General features: G+C 37.5%; 1 protein-coding gene across 5 annotated transcripts in view; it reads right to left on the bottom strand.

The window, feature by feature from the left end:
* Positions 1 to 16,864, bottom strand: part of LOC133525095 (paired box protein Pax-6) — a 77,494-nt gene that overhangs the window by 5,813 nt on the left and 54,817 nt on the right. For 2 of the 5 annotated variants that reach the window (XM_061861343.1, XM_061861340.1), the window contains exons 5-8: positions 15,785 to 15,952; positions 14,354 to 14,436; positions 3,897 to 4,078; positions 1,973 to 2,130 (exon numbers count right to left, since the gene is read on the bottom strand). In XM_061861343.1, the coding sequence (XP_061717327.1) occupies positions 1,973 to 2,130; positions 3,897 to 4,078; positions 14,354 to 14,436; positions 15,785 to 15,952 (591 nt within the window). The remainder of the gene's footprint in view (positions 1 to 1,972; positions 2,131 to 3,896; positions 4,079 to 14,353; positions 14,437 to 15,784; positions 15,953 to 16,864) is intronic. The other 3 variants (XM_061861341.1, XM_061861344.1, XM_061861342.1) reach the window with 2 other exon arrangements.

Here is a 16,864-nt window from a genome sequence, read left to right as displayed (position 1 = left end):
GAAAGCAAAAGACTAAATGAAATGCATTTTGAATGAAAAACTCTTTTGTTCCCGCTGAAACTCAGTCCGACGATGAACAACAATAATTCATGCCCCTTTCCGCCACCTACGGCTAAAAATGTCGGCCGCGTGATATATAATATCAAATGGAAAAGTTACTGCCTTTGGGAAACAATGGGTTTGCTCTTTGAATAATAAATCCAGATTCGTTGATTTTGTTTAGCTTTTCACGCCGGCATTTTCATTCGTGCTTTGTGTCTTAACCGTACTAATTTATTTTTTTCTATGTACAACCTTTTTCAGAGGAACTTGGACGACCGCTCCGCCATACAAACGTATCCCATTTTCCTCTCTGGATATTAACAATATAGACAAAAATCACAATTTGTTCTTGCTATGTTATACCATATAGCTAAGCTTCTTTATTATGGATTTTTTCGCTCTTTGTTTTTTTTTTTTAAATTACTTTTGGCAAAATATAAATGTATGGCAAAAAAGCTTTTTTTTTGCGTTTCTGCACATGACACGTTATTTATTTTTACACCTTGGTGAAAAAACAAATCATTACAACGAATAAGTTAAATAAAAATATTTAGAGATAAAATTCGCGTTTACTATAAACATTAATGTCTGTCAGTAGGAATGTCTAAACCAAGTCACATACTGGCATCGTCACATCTAAAAAGGCGTTTTTCACTAAGTTATAACAGAAACATTGACAGAAAAATTGACATTAGGTTTCTTTAAAACAAGATCGTTTTCAGAAAACTTTGTCTGACATTTTACTCTCTAAATCTTATAATCTGTCGGGTTTAATTGGCCCACGATGATATAATACTCGTACATCGATTGGTTTGAAAATATTTTGTATAATGTCAATATCTACAGAGAAAAGTGAGGTCTACGTTTCTATGGACATGCCGTCGTCCACTTTCAATATTGAACTCATACAGTGTTCTGATTCATTATTTATCCCATCCCATCCACCCATTTTTAGAATACCTGAACTACATGGCTCCGCCATTTTCAACCATATCAAATCAAGGAGTAACTACAAACCTGATAGAACATTACCGTAAGCAAACGTTTGCGAGTCGTAAGTCTGCCCGCTAAATTGGCGCACCACATTTGCGTAAGAATCCAACCGTCGTCTGCAGAACAAAACCGTTCGATATTCAAAATCAATTTAAAACCCATTTGTAAGGAACAGACAACGGCAAATCCAATCGGGACTCCTATTTTCCCTCTTTTTTCCCCGGTTTTATTTTTTGTTTCCCTGTCATGTCGCGGTGCGCCCCTTGCTCTTGACTCAGCGTTTTTTACATTTTATTACGGAGTTGGTAAATATTTTTCAAGCCTCTTGATTCCGACGGTTCTGTAGCGTTTTCAGACATTGGTGTTCAATATTTTTATTTCATAAAGGTTTGAGGTTTTTTTGGACTGGAACGAACGTTTAACTAATACAAGTATCTGCCTTCTTAAATAAATCGTATTATCTGAAACACATAATCTCACTTGATGACCTTGAAACCTTTTGAATGCTATATGTGACACAAACATTTACATCAATATCTTTCTAAAACACAGACGGCGATATTACTTCAAAGCATGAATTTTGTCTGTGTTCGTGCATTAGGCACGTCTGCGACGACTTTAGGTGTTCTTCGCGTTTCGCTGTACGCTGCGTAATACAGCGTCACGTTGTATCGGAACTTATCAATATTTTTATAGCTAGTAACGCGGTATAGATTCATTCGATGATATGAAAGCTGGCGCGTGTTTTATTGAATACTTCTTCGTTCTTTTGAATCAACCTATACATTGCGAAAACTAACGTCTCGGTTACGTAACGCACGCTCCAAGCGTCAGGCGCGTGCACGCTCACTCACCGCCATACATTTGTTGCGTCAGCCTTCAGCGTACTTCAGCTGTGAGCGTTAGGTTAGGCCTTAGTAAGTGTATAATATCTTACCAGTGCTAGCGGCGGCTTGGGGCTGACTGTACGCCGCGTGTTGATGCGCGGCGGGTGCTCGGGCGTACCCGCCGTTGCCGAGCACGTCGCCGAACATGTAGGGGTAGCCGCCGTCGCGCTGTTGCAGGCAGGAGGAGGAGAGACCGCCGGACATTGAGCTGTGGGCAGAGAGAGGGTTAGAATATGGTATAGACGGGCGGTTTGTAAGGTAATGTAGGGTTTGTGCCGCTGTTTACGACATCTCACAGTGGATCGCTGTCATGGAATTGGACATTTTCTGAATCTCAAATTTTACGGCGCCTTCTAATTGAGTATGGTGTTAAGACACAGAGTATTTGCCTAGTAACCCTGATGATGAACCGTGAAAATGATGTCCGGTGTCCACATATGGCCAAATGCAATCTATGTAGGTAAAACCTGACCAATAATATATGATCTCGCGCCATTTTGCGGAATTTCATTGGAACTAAATTTTTCATATTAAACTGAACTCTCACAAACAACAGCGCCCTCTTGACTATGATCATATATTTCTGGTCGGGCTTTAATAGGTAGGTAATCTATCTTTGGCTAATTACATAAATGATTTAAAAAAATGTGTATTGTACCTATTTAGGATGTATGTTTGTACATATGTTATGTATATGTAAGTTTCTTTACCTCAAGGATTATTTGTTAAACTAGCACAGTTAAATTACGTCGTGAAAATGGAATAAAGTACCTAAAAGTGTAGTCCTGTGAAACAGATGCATAAAATAAGACCATAGACACTCAGAATGTGCTTCTGTTTTGACTGAAAGCACTCATCAACAGTCAGAGGCCGTTAAAATTATACTACACGACATCAAAACCATTCATAAACTTTACGACCCGTAAACGACAAAAAGCGTGTCGGCTAGTTTCAAGTAAAGGGGAAACTTCTCAGTTAATTTTCAACCGACGACAAAAGCTAAAACCTCGTTCAAGTATTAAAAATCAATCCAAGTGGAAGGCCGACCTTCGAACCTTAGAGCGTCTCAGTGCACTTCCCCTTTAATATTTAAAACGTCATATGTGTTCTTAACTTTATTCATTTCAAGAAAGCGATAATTACTGTTATTATAAGTGTAATAAAGACTAATTTCATTAAATCAACCACCACCGCGTCGTCGTTCTTGCGTTGTTTTGAATCTGTGGCGAGGCGGAAAACGCAAGGCGACCTTTGCCGCGCGATTTCCCGCTCAATTTAATTAGTGTAGCCACTCGATGATAGATGGCGCTAGTGGTAAGAATCCGAGTTCAAAGCACTCGCAGCTTTAGTTCGTGTGTATTCGCGTAAACGCGTTTTCAACTGTTTTTGTGGAAGACATCGAGCGTTGGGAGGTTTCGTTCAGTGAGAGAAAGTACTTAACACATGCATTACATTAAACATTTAAAGCTAAAAAATAGCTACTTAGACGAAAAAAATACAATAGTCTAGAATAATTTAATGGTCTTAGCAACTTAAACCTAATAAATTGTTATAATGTATTATTCAGTCTCTTAGAACCTTACCTTTGGTTATCACTGTTGAACTTGTTACATATTGGTGCATACAGGTATAGTTCGTGTCATCCAAAATGACGCGCAGACTTGTCAAATCTAACCTTTAATAAAATGATATTACGAGTCAAGGCACGCGTCCTCATGAATGACACGATCTATATAAGGCTAAGGTTTCAAGCGTGACGTTTCTTAAGTTTTTTATATGGCAACCCTGCCAAAGTAATCTATTTGACATACCTGTAGGTATCGCTCATCGTAGGAATAGGTTATCGTAGGTACCTATAGGGTTGCACATGCAGTTAAATCCCCCGTTGAGCGGTAGCACATCAATGTCGTTGTTTCATTGTTATTGTACCTTAAGATTTATTTACATGGCGACCCTGCCAACGTGTTAACATACCTGTAGGTATCACTCATCGTAGATATAGGTTGCGGTATAGGGCTGTACATTGAGTTAAAGCCCCCGTTGAGCGGTAAACGCGGTGCGGGCGGTGCAGGCGGGGACGCAGCAGGCGCGTCCCGCCGTTGACTTCTTAGTTTCTCTTCTCTTCGCCATTTTGCCCGCCGGTTTGAGAACCACACCTGTAATGGTATGGTGGTTAGATTTGGATGTTTGAGAATCTACGCAGGATATGATTGTTTTAGAGTAAAATTTGTTACGGCTAAATAGAGAGGGCCTACCTCGAACTACTCCGTGGATCTATTGGCCTCTCTGTGGCTTGATATAGTGACCAATAGAGAGGGAATAAACGAAATTTATATTTTCGCGACAGACCCTCTTTATACAATCTGACGGACTGACATGCAAACTTATATTTAAAAATACTCCGATGCCAGTTAAGGGCGGGTCGCTGCGTGAAATGAAATTAAACCTGAGGGTAATTTACTTAATTAAAGCATACATTTACGTATATATTAATCAAATTAGGCCGGCCGTGTGGCTTCGTGCATGTGATCTTTTTTTCGTGCACTATAAACATATTTGACTCACACCATAAACTATAACATGTAAGGATATATTCCTCTTTGAAATGAAAATTGATTATAAGTTGGTGTCTACTTATAGTGGCAGTTTCTTACACACAATTTGTAAAATTATCTACATTAGTATAAGTTTAAACCCATTTCTTATTTATCAAGTTGAAATAGGCACTGTTTTACTCTGAGAAACAAAATGTAATCTGCCAAATAGTAAAAATAGACAAAAACACTATAAAAAACCATAGACAAAAATACGTAAAAAAGGTAAAATTATGTAAAAGGTTGTGCAGCCTTGCACATTATGGTATGGTACAACATGGGTAATGCGGTTAGCATCGTATAACATATTTTTCACGTACGTCACATGTAACATATTTTTCAGTTAGTCAAATCTCAAGACTATTACACAATGGTAATTTTATTTATTAATAGGTTGTCTAATAAAGGACTCTAAGTTTGTTTAGGTACAAAATGTGTGTACAACACTTCACCACAATTTAAACGTGTACTAGAAAAAGGTATTTCTCTAACTTTAAAGACACAACAACTCCTCTAAGTCTTAAACAAAGTTGTGAAGCGTCATGTTGTGCCAACATCAGAACAATTAAATAAGTCGACCGTTGCGTGCCGGAACTGCGAGTGCTGGCGCGTGCGTCGCTTCCGGCAACATGGCGCCCAAGAGCTGGGTAATGATGATTTTGAGGCTCACCGGAATATTATCATTTTAATGTGACTTCTTCAGACTGATTTAAATGTTTTTAACAAAGTAGTACCAAGGGCGCCAAAATTAAGTGAACTTAAAAATAAGAAATAAGTCGACCATTGAGTGGAGTCGGAAGCTGCCAGTGGTGCCGCGTGCGTCACTTCCGGTGGCACAATATGGAGCTGGGTAATAATAATTTTGAGGCTCACCGGAATATATATCATTTGAATGTGACCTCTTCAGATTGGTTTAATAATAATAACCCTTTATTGAGCACATTACGATACAATAAATCAAAAAATACCACCCTGCCAACATTTTGCATTTATTCTTTTTTTTTTTTATAAGCGATATATGAGGCTTGTATCGGGTATTTTTTATCTGTTCTGTTAAAGGGTTATATTATCTATAACATAATTGGGTGCCAAGGTTGCCAAACTAAAAACAAGTTAAAATAATAAGTCGATAATTTCCTCTTTATTTTAATTTAACAACTTTTTCTACAAAAAAATACTATAAAAGACTATATTTTCATAGGAATTTAATACTCATGGTAACAAAATAATAATTTAATAGACGCGATATACATGTTCATTCCAGTTTTCAAGTACACGCGAATTTTTTAAGTTACAGCCAGTTTAAGGCAACCAATTTGAATAATTTATTTAGCTAAATTATTACAAAAGTCACTAGATGGAGCTGCTGACAGATCTGTTTCACAGAATGACCGTAGGCGTTTTTTTATGGAGGCAGGCGTTTGACCACGATCTTATCTGATGGTAAGTGGTGATGCGGTCTACGGTGGAGCACACTTACCTGTTTTATTGCTAAACAAAACCTATTCTATAATAATCGATAAACCTCAACCAAACCAACCCACAATCCGCAAAACTACACATTTCCATAACTAAGTTACACCAAAACAATTACTCCGGCAACTTGTTGTCAAAATAACAGAATTACGGCAAATCTCATTTAGCAACCCTTGCAACTATGGCGCAATTTATAAAAGGAAATAACGGAGCCCCTTGTCATCGCTGTCAGTGAAGTATAGATATAGACGGAGGAAAAACGTCATAATATTTTACCGGAGTACGATTTAGTTGGGGGCGTTATAGCATTTTTATGTGCGTTGGGGGTATTTTTAGGTATTTGTTGGGGGCGGAATAGGTTCGGTAATGTTTTTGGTACTGATCGTTTTTAGTTTTACTAAACTAACTCTTGCGGTGGTGGCCGAGTGGATATGACGTTCGACTTTCAATCCGGAGGTCGCGGGTTCAAATCTTGGCTCGTACCAATGAGTTTTTCGGAACTTATGTACGAAATATCATTTGATATTTACCACCAGCTTTTCGGTGAAGGAAAACATCGTGAGGAAACCTGCATACATCTGCGAAGAAATTCAAAGGTGTATGTGAAGTCCCCCATCCGCATTGGGCTAGCGTGGGGACTATAGCCCGAGCCCTCTCGCGCATGAGAGGAGGCCTGTGCCCAGCAGTGGGACGTATATAGGCTGAATTATTATTATTATTATAACTCTTGCATTAGAGAAAGTTTTGAAGTTATAGATGGTGTCATTCATGAGGACGTATGCCTTGGTTCGTATTGTCATGTCTTTAAAGGTTAGATTAGTGAAATTCGCACGTCATCGTGAATGACACGATCTACCCCGGTTATTAATGAACGTTGCTTTTGATATAACGCCGGTGGTATGTCTGATGGTAAGCGGTTACAGTAGTCTGACGCTTGCACATCCCCGGGGTGTAACATGCGCGTTGCCGATCCTTATAAAACCTGTACGAACTGCTACCCCACACTGTATTCTCTTGAGAACATTTCGGATATCCGACTGTCTAGCATGAGTTGCGTTTTCGCGCACGAGTCCATACTTGAAGTTGCGCAGGATGTATGGATGGAGTAGCGAGAACGCAACTCATGTTAGACTGTCAGAATTATTTACAAATCTCCCATTTTTGTAAATTTACCAATTATTCCAGGCAGAGACACAAAGTGATCTTCAGTTAGATTTTAGTGATTTAATAATAATAATAATAATAATAATTCAGCCTATATACGTCCCACTGCTGGGCACAGGCCTCCTCTCATGCGCGAGAGGGCTCGGGCTATAGTCCCCACGCTAGCCCAATGCGGATTGGGGACTTCACATACACCTTTGAATTAATTAATTATAAATTATTAATTATTATTATTTATTATTTATTATTTTTAGTGATTTAATTAATTAAAAATCAGGAACTCAGCAGTGCCCATTTTAATGCCCTGGGCCCTATCGGGAAAATCGAAGTTCGTCAATTGCGGGCATTTTTCTCTCTCACTCTAATTACGTCTTAATAATAGTAAAAGAGAAAGATCCCCGCAATTTGCGAATTTCGGTTTTCGCGGTAGGCCCCCTGAGCCCCTAGGATAAATTTATTCGATTTCGAAACGTGCCGTACGCGTTTGCGTTAAGTCTCATTTAGTAAAGAATAAATTTATATTAGGGGTACTGAAGGTTCTAGCTTCAAACCATGGCCTCGTACTATACCTTATCCTAACACATAGGACCAATTTGTCATAAACATTTCTTTCTCACACAAACAACTAAAAATATATCTAGTTCCAATAAAACATAAATGTATGTAGCAACACTCTCGACCCTTTTCCCATTTCGGCCGGGAATAAAATATTGTAGGCAGCAATTTCAGAGGCCCGGCAATAATATTATGACATATTGCTTTGCCGGCCCCTTTGATAGCAATGTGCGGGGTTTTTCCTATTTTCCTATCAACTACCTAAGTATTTAAATAGAGGAATATTTTTTGTGAGTCACGTGTAATATAGGAACGGAATCAATAGGTAGAGATGTGTATTGATCATAAAAGCAGTATAAATAAAACACAATTAGATAATCAGTATTCGTGAAAGCGGATTGCTAGGTATTGTCGCAGGTATCAAAGTATATACCGTATATAATATGTATGTATGGACACAAACTGCTTTGGACAGAGAAGCATGATGGTCTTTGGTGTCGGAGCCCAAGATCCACTCCGGGGGTCAATTTCTCGAACGATATTAGACTAATATTATTTGTCTACAAACGGTATCGGTTTCCATGACAATACATTAATAATATTAGACTAATATGGTTCGAGAAATGGGCCTCGGGTCGCTGCGCCACAGCAATAAATAAGTAAGTATACCGTATATATGACACCGTAACATTGTGCACCCGTTAGTTAATAAATTAGGTTCGTTAGTAATATACCTACATACATATTAAGATTTTAATATATAAAATAAAATAATAATCAGACGGATATTTCCTGCGACAGCGTGCGAATTAGAATTTAACCATAACGCCTTATAGATTAGATATCCGAGAATAGAATAGAATAGAATATTTTTCGAAGTTTTTTATCTTTCTACCTATTCCTGTTTTCCCAGTTATTCATTTTGCATGTGTTGGATAAGGACCCTAACCAATTTTTTTTGTCGTTTTTTTACGTGAACGTATTTTTCGGGACTACCGTGGTGTGAATCCACAAATTTGGACCACCACACACACACACAGGCACGAAAGGTTAAATATATTTTAATGGAAAATAATCTCTTAAACTAAATAACAGCTTAATATTTTCCACCAAGTTTTTTCCGCCATTTTGTACAGACATTCGTAGGGTTGCAGCCCTTGTTCTATCTCATTACGAAGTTTGCTCATTAGCCAGAGGAATTATGAATAATTGTCATTTACAATTAAATTTTGTTTAGCTCTGCGAGGGACTAAGGTTGGAATTGCATGCTTAAAGTTTGTAGAATGAGACCTGGGGCCCATTCCTCGGACGGTATTAGTCTAATATTATTAGTGTGTTGCCATGGTAACCCATACGACTTGACAATTCGTGGACTAGTAATATTAGTCTAATCCAGTTCGAGAAATAGGCCCCTGATATAGATGGCATAAATATTAGGCACCTTATTATATGCATACCATTATTTTCTTCTAAATTCTAAATATGTAGTTCTTATAAAATTGCTTATATTTGTTTTTGTTCTTATTTTTATAATAATACCCAAAGAAATTATATTCGTGATAGTACCCGGGTCTTAGCTTTATTCCAAGAAAATCAACTTAAAGAGACTTCTTCCCCAGATTTCCAGGAAATGTCTCTTTGTTTTCCCTTGATTTATTTTTCTTTACTATCACTTTTTTCATTATTTAGGTAAAGCTTTTATATACTAAAAGAAATCGAATTAAATCCGACACAAAAACAAACCAGTTATTTACCAGCATTAATCAAAAAGGACAGGAGAGGGAAAACATCCCTATCCCCACTCCAAACACAACCTTATTATCAATAGTATAAAATCCATTTTTAAATGATGCGCATACAAAGGTTGTTGTAACCTGGATGTAGCCAAATTAATATGAGTTTTAAGAGTAATAGTATAAGGTTGGTATTAGTGTGTAAAGGTTCATGCGCGGTGGGTGCCAATTTTTCAGAACGGGGGGCGGAAATTCGCCCTCTCTTCCTGTAGGCTGGGTCGATACACCCCTGTAGTGTGCCCACAAGTGGGGCCAGTGTGGGATTTGTGGAGATGTTTTTTTTAATTTTAGAGGCTTGTTGAATGCGTGTATTGTAAAGCTGAAGAGGATGAGGAATGAACACGGCATTGGAACTTTCAAAAATCTAGTTTTGATTTGTTATTACTAAAATCGTATCTATACTTTGTATCTTTAGGTATCTAAATAAAAGTATACAAACATTTGTACATTTTCGGCTAGTTATGACATTTATTGGTTAACCAACCAAATACAAAACTGCCTGGATCTGTCACTGAACGACCTGACTTTAACCTACATTATTTGATCATGTAATGTTTTCATCTACCCTCAACTGGCTTACGGAGCCATTTGAGGGTAGATTTTGTTTACTTTTATTTAAATACCTAAAGATACAGAGTAGTTTGCACCAATATCTGTACGATCGCGATGCAAGGGCGAGAGATATTAAAATGAAATAAAATTGACATCAAAATTGACATCATAATCGCTATTACGGTTCCAATGATTTTTATAAGAATTTGTTTACATTTGCCAGGGTTTATGTATTAAATTATGTACGATAAAAGGATTTTTAAATTGTAGGTAAATCTATGAAAGATAATATACTAAGATAAATAATGGCAAAAAAAAAACTTTCTTTACAGTACATATGGTGCTACTTAACCCTAGTACGGTAACTATACCTGCATATGTCGAAAATTTAAAGGTCCATATGTACTGTAAAACGTTGTTCAATACACGTGCAAAAATGTAATTCGCAACTCGTGTCGATTTAAAACTTTCCCTTCGGACGTGTTTTCATTTATCGCTACTCGGTGCGAATTTCGTTGTACTATTTGAAACCCCAAAACTTGATGAAAAATTAATAAACATTGTTGAATCTAAAATTTACACCTCAAAAGTTAAATAGCTAATATGGTTAGCGTCAAAAAGTAGCATATACGTATACGATCATACGAAAAACCTAAGAAAAACAGTGGCCATCCTTCTCCGTAAATTGAATAAAATATCCTACATTTTCTAATCGTATGGTCACCCTACACAGCCTTGAACCCGGGGCAACACGTGGTAGCCACTGGAAACAACTCCTCGAAAGCCTTCGCGCCATTGAAGCGAAATTGAGCTTTGTACACTAATCTTAGGGCGCAAAGTGGTTTGTAGCGGGTTTCCAGTAGGGTTGTGCAATCGATATGTATTTTGTATTATTTAGCGGATGAATACATTATGTGTAGTCTAGGCGCTATCTAGCGTATGTCTAGTATGAATAATTAAATTTACAAATATTATAATTCGTATAGAGTTTGAATTCAGCGTTACATTTATCTGTGAATTGAGCAAAAATTTCTTCTTTAGTATCTTTAGTAAATAATGACAGTAAATTAACATGAAAAGAATAGGATGCTATGATATAAAAGCCTCATTAATTAAAAAAAGACAGTAATGGAAAAACATGATCAAATCGGAGAAATCCTGAAGAAAGGCCAGGTCTAGAGCACCCTAAACCAGCGAGCGTGTATGAGGAATGTTATGAAATTGAAGGAAGCGAAAGAGGTATGTCAGGATCGTAAAGTGGAAATCCGTGGTCTCTGCCTACCCCTCCGGGAAATAGGCGTGATTATATATTATATGTATCTACAGACATATCACATGACGACCGGTCTAGCCTAGTGGGTAGTGACCCTATGGTGGCCTATGAAGCCGATGGTTCCGGGTTCGAATCCCGGTAAGGGCATTTATTCTCTGTATTTAAGTATTTGCATATTATTTATATCGTTGTCGGAGTACCCACATCACAAGCCTTAAGCTTACTGTGGAACTTAGTCAATTTGTGTTATAATGCCCTATAATATTCATTATTTATTTATTTATACATAATAGAGATGCTAAACAAATACGACGGTAGTGCATAAAAAATATTACAAGAAAAAAAATGAAGAAAAACTAGCAATTGACAACCCTAATTAGTGGTTGAGTGACCGAAGTGCCGGCACCGACGTCGAATGTTAATGTACAACAAACACCATTGGCAAGGTTAACGTTAGGTGAAAACATCAATTCAATTGTTGCAAAAAAATGGCAAAATGTCTGCGATTTTCCTGGAAAGCGGTCACCGTAGACCATAGATGCAAGTTTAGAAAGCATACATATACATTACTGAAATAAATGTCTTCACCAGGATTCGAACACATATCCACCTGCCTTCATAGACAGACTGCATGGCATTCGCAATGTGGCAATTTAAACTTTTTGGCGCCAAATACGGATATATCCGCACCATAGGTTCAACGCCGAAGACGGATTAATCCGTCACAGACCACAGAGCAACATAGACCTACGTGCATACGCATAAAATTCAATTTCTCTTTTGACACTTCGGTGATGTGGCGTCCGAGTGACAGCTTTTGTGTTGTGTTAGACACAGCGTCGAAAAGGTTAATATCAAAAGACGTTTACAATGACCGAGTGTCCAACACACTCACTTTGTTCAGTAGCCCTAGTGTAAATTTATTTGATAGCGAGACGTGACGTACGCGTTTGCGTTAAGTCTCATTTTGTATAGGATTTTGAGTTTCCAAAACGTCCCGCTCGGCGCGCTGTGTCTTTAATTCCATACAAAATGAGACTTAACGCAAACGCGTACGTCACGTCGCGCTTTCGACATTTACACTAGGGGTTCTGTTCTAATCGGTGCAATTTTTTTTTACAGTAAATACGCGACACCCGATTCTAACACTATTTAATTGTATAACATCCTAACTCAATAAATTAAAAAAAAATGTAGACTCATAATACGTAATTCGATTTAAAATCCGTTTAGTTAAAAGCTAAAAGCTACAGCCAAGTCCCCTCATGATAAATGGCGGTTTAAACTGTTGGCAACACTGCAGTTGTTAAGTGGGACGAATTCTTTTTTAAACTCACTCTTAAAATGTTGTTTAGGATGCCAATTCGAACATGTCAAAATGATGACCTGTCTGGCCTTGTCGGTAGTGTGCCTATCTCAGATCATAAAAAGTACTATGAAGCCGATGGTTCTGGGCTCGAATATAAGGGCATTTATTCGTGTGATGAGCATGAATATTTGTTCTTAGAGTCATGTATGTTTTTTATGTATTTATAAATATGTATATATTATATATATCGTTATCTAAGCACCCGCAACACAAGCCTTATTGAGCGTACCGTGGGACTTAAGTCAATTTTGTGTAAAAAAAAAAGAAAAATGAAATTTTGTTATTCACCCTTGCGTGTGTCCGCGACGAATAAGTACGAGCGAAATACACGCGCAAAATAGGTAACAAGATGATATCATTTTGCTATCGGATTATAAGTTAGAATTGGAGGCCGATTCAGATTTCAGAACTTGTTATGGTTTTGAACTGGTTTTGTCAATTATTGAAGTTAAAGTTATTCAGTCGAATCAATCGAAGTTCGGTTCGTATGCACCGATTAGCCTAAGCGATTTTCAAAGTAAGATCAAAATCGCAATAAATTATGAATTAAAGACCCGACTTTGCAATATTTTTACCCCCCGAGTTACACACAATGTTTTTCATCGCACTTGCGAAGAAAAACCTAAATTTTAAACGAAATAATTCTTAAATACGGTGACATATCAAACATTCGTCCGCCATTTTGTAATGAAAAATGTGAGTGTGATGAAAAAATAATAAAAAACTGCTAAGCTCAAAAACATCGTTATTAATGTAATATTTACTCAAGCTGAAAAAGTGAAAATAATGGATCTATCGGTGTAAGCGTAAATGTTTAAGTCTTAATGCGAAACGAATCATAGTTTTCTCAATAGTCATCCGAAATAAAAATCCTACAAATAATACGCCACAACCCAAATAAAATACATGACTCACAAATGAAAAATTCAAACAACAAAAACATAGTTTAACATATTCCATAGAGAATATTTACATAAGCTATGTAATATTCACATGTATTTGCGTCGGGGAGGGTATGTTGCCCTTGTTTTTTTAGTCTGTTTGCTAAAGACGCATCCGCGTGGCCGTGCCTACGCAAACAGGCCGTGTAAACAAGCCCTTATGAACGCATTCGTTGAGCGCTTTTAATAAAAAAAAACGCCCGATTCTATGGTCTAATTAGAAGTGTAGGCCTATTGAAGTTTACTTTTAACAGCGTTTTAAATTTACAACGTCTTTCTTGTTTCACGTTGTAAACGACAAGTAGATACATGTGGCACTGCATGGTTAGGTCTACATTTTCGCGATCAGTATATAAAAAAGCAGTTCATCTTGTGTTGAAATCATAACATAACATCTTGCATTTAAGTTTTATCTCAATATATAGTGAAAATCCGACTTGAAATCTTTTATTTAGACTAAAAAAATCTTTACAAACTGAAATGGTATATCTTAAGAAAAAACTTAAATTAACAAGTTTTTATGTTTAAATATATGGCGCCCGCGTCTTTTAATCCTTAAATAATTCTTGCAACATTGCCCCAAGCGATCTTAGTCTAGTTTAGTGGATTATTCATGCGTGTATACACCGCTTCACCGCTTGGTACCAAAAAGGCGGCAAAGTTAGTATCAGAGCGTATCGCCACCTTACAACTGTAATTTTTTTTTAATTTTACCTGGATACGTGCCTCAGGCAATCCTATCTTTTCGGCCAGTCGTTCCCGCGCGAACACGTCGGGGTAGTGCGTTCGTTCGAACTCTGTGGACAGACATTCAAAATTAAATTTCGAATTGGACACGTTCGAATTTTCGGATCGACGGTGAGCGTCAAATCGAATCTTCGTGGATCATAGGGCTGGGCACTTTTCGGGGACTAACGGTCGGTGGTCGTTGCTTTATTTATGTTGCGTTTTTTTTAATATTACATGTGACATCTTAGTTTCTTTTACGTCATAAAGTTAAAATTTGTATCAATGAGAATTTGAAATAGAGGTGTATTGTCAAAGAAAGCTTCGTAGCGACGTACATTTACTGCCATCTTTCGACACATAATTAAAACTTTTAGAACGCCATTTGACTTTGCTCCTTATTCTTTCACTGTATGTGTTCAATTTGTTATATATCAAAAAGTGGCGCCATCTAATAGATCAAAGGCCAAAGGTATAGCAGCATAATTTCGAGCGATGCACCATAGCCATAACCTTTAGGTAGTGCCCGGTACACCTCTATTTCAAATTCTCTTTCATTTGTACTGAGCTGCCACCTGTCATTCTATTTCAAAAATCTAAGGAAAAATAAATTAAATTGAAAAGTCACTTTAAACTGATTCAATAGGAAGAATTAGTTAATTACAGGAACAAAAGTAAAATTACAACATCATATTTAAAATGATGAATATCACGATAAAAAGTAAACTAAAACCAGTAGCGTAAATGATCATGATTATCTGCTATAAATCCCAAATATTACAAATAAAAATCATGTTTACCAACCTAATAAATGTATTATGACACCCATAAAACAATAAAGTAATAAAACAAGCAAATAACCAGGATAATAATTGCGACTGCCACGACTCAAGCGCTGAGCACACACGGGGGATTGGGGACATTTATTTATTTACTAATAACTTGTCGACAAACAATAAATAAGATGAAAGGGATGGGAAATAGGTTTATTAGGGCTCCAGGGACCTCTTACAGTTAGAAGTGGACAATTTCGGCTGTCAATTGAGTGGTAAGTGACGTCGATTTATGAGCCTGGACCGATAGAGAGCTAAATATTTGTAGCTGTGGTCATGATGAATGAAATATAAAGGGATCATTTAGACGGCGCGAGAACTCGCATGCAAAATTTCATTACACTGCGGTATTTGATTAGTCGTTTGACCTATTATACTAAGGTCCCACTGCTGGGCAAAGGCCTCTCTCGTAGATTTCCATTCGTCTCTGTTTTGAGCAATCTGCGGTCAGTCGTTGAGATATACGGTTGTAGTAAAAATCTTGAAGTCAGGTATCCGTCTTGCAGCTGCTCACGATTCTGGCCCAGACAATGATGATGAACTAAGAATACTTGTAATTTTTTAAGCTTAAGAAGATGGTTCTCACCTTTTTCAAGGCTGTCTATCTGGTCATTAGTGAAGGACGTCCTGTTCCTCTGCAGTTTCCTCTTGAGCCGTAGCCTCATCTGCGAGTCCTCGTCTCCTGAGGAGGCGTGTTCGCTGTTCCCGTCCGAACCCGCTTCGGATTGTAGCGCGTCCGCTGTGGGAAGATGTTCTGTTAATCGGTAAATAAAGTCTGTCCTAGAATTAAAGTGGCATATGTGTGTCTTGGCAAAAAATAAGTTCAAGCTTCATTTGCGCCCAATAATATAAGTTGTAATGTAAGATATGTAGCCAAAAAAAGTACAAATAAGTACGAGAAATTATACCTTTGGGACAAGCGTATGGACCGCCTGATGGTAAGTGGATTACTGTAGTAGGATACATTTAGAACTAAAGAGGCATTGAGAAATGAGGCTTCGGAAATTGAGTTTTTCAGAATTCCAAAATATCTACTTAACAACGCAAGAGGTATAAAATATTATAAAAAGTCTTATTTTTTTGCTTAGCATACTAAGACATTTAAAAAATAAAGCATAACGTATAAGTATTAGTAGGTAGTTGTATGTTTCTTCAACATAGCAGAGCTTTTATTTTAATATATATTTTCAATTTCTAAATTACGGGCACGTTTACGATGTTGCCCAACTTATCCACCTTAGTTCAGCCATGCCGTAAAGAGTTTTTCAGAAAAGTTTCCGGAACTCCATCAAAAAACCACTACGAATTACGTAACAAATCTCAAAAATAAACAAACTCACACACCCACAGTTCCTGCAACCTCCTCATTTTTCACAAACTGCACTCAACAACTATCAACCAAATGACGTCAACAAAACTGCACAATTACTCGACTGAACCAGTCATCATGAGCTCCCAAACGCACCGCACTAAACATAACCTAAAACCAGTTGTAAAGGACCCGCGAGACTGTCAGATCGGTTTGATCGCGGGGTCGCGCGTCTCTAGCGAGATGACCCTCTTATGAGGGCTAAAATTAAACGTTATTCGTAACGTCGACATGCCCCAGGCTAATTGATTAATTTGCTTTATGGTCGGCACTCGAACTGCCTGTAATGGTGCATGG

This window comes from Cydia pomonella, chromosome 14 (genome assembly GCF_033807575.1).
Source record: "Cydia pomonella isolate Wapato2018A chromosome 14, ilCydPomo1, whole genome shotgun sequence".
Taxonomy (NCBI): domain Eukaryota; kingdom Metazoa; phylum Arthropoda; class Insecta; order Lepidoptera; family Tortricidae; genus Cydia; species Cydia pomonella.
This window is presented reverse-complemented; position numbering and strand designations above follow the sequence as displayed.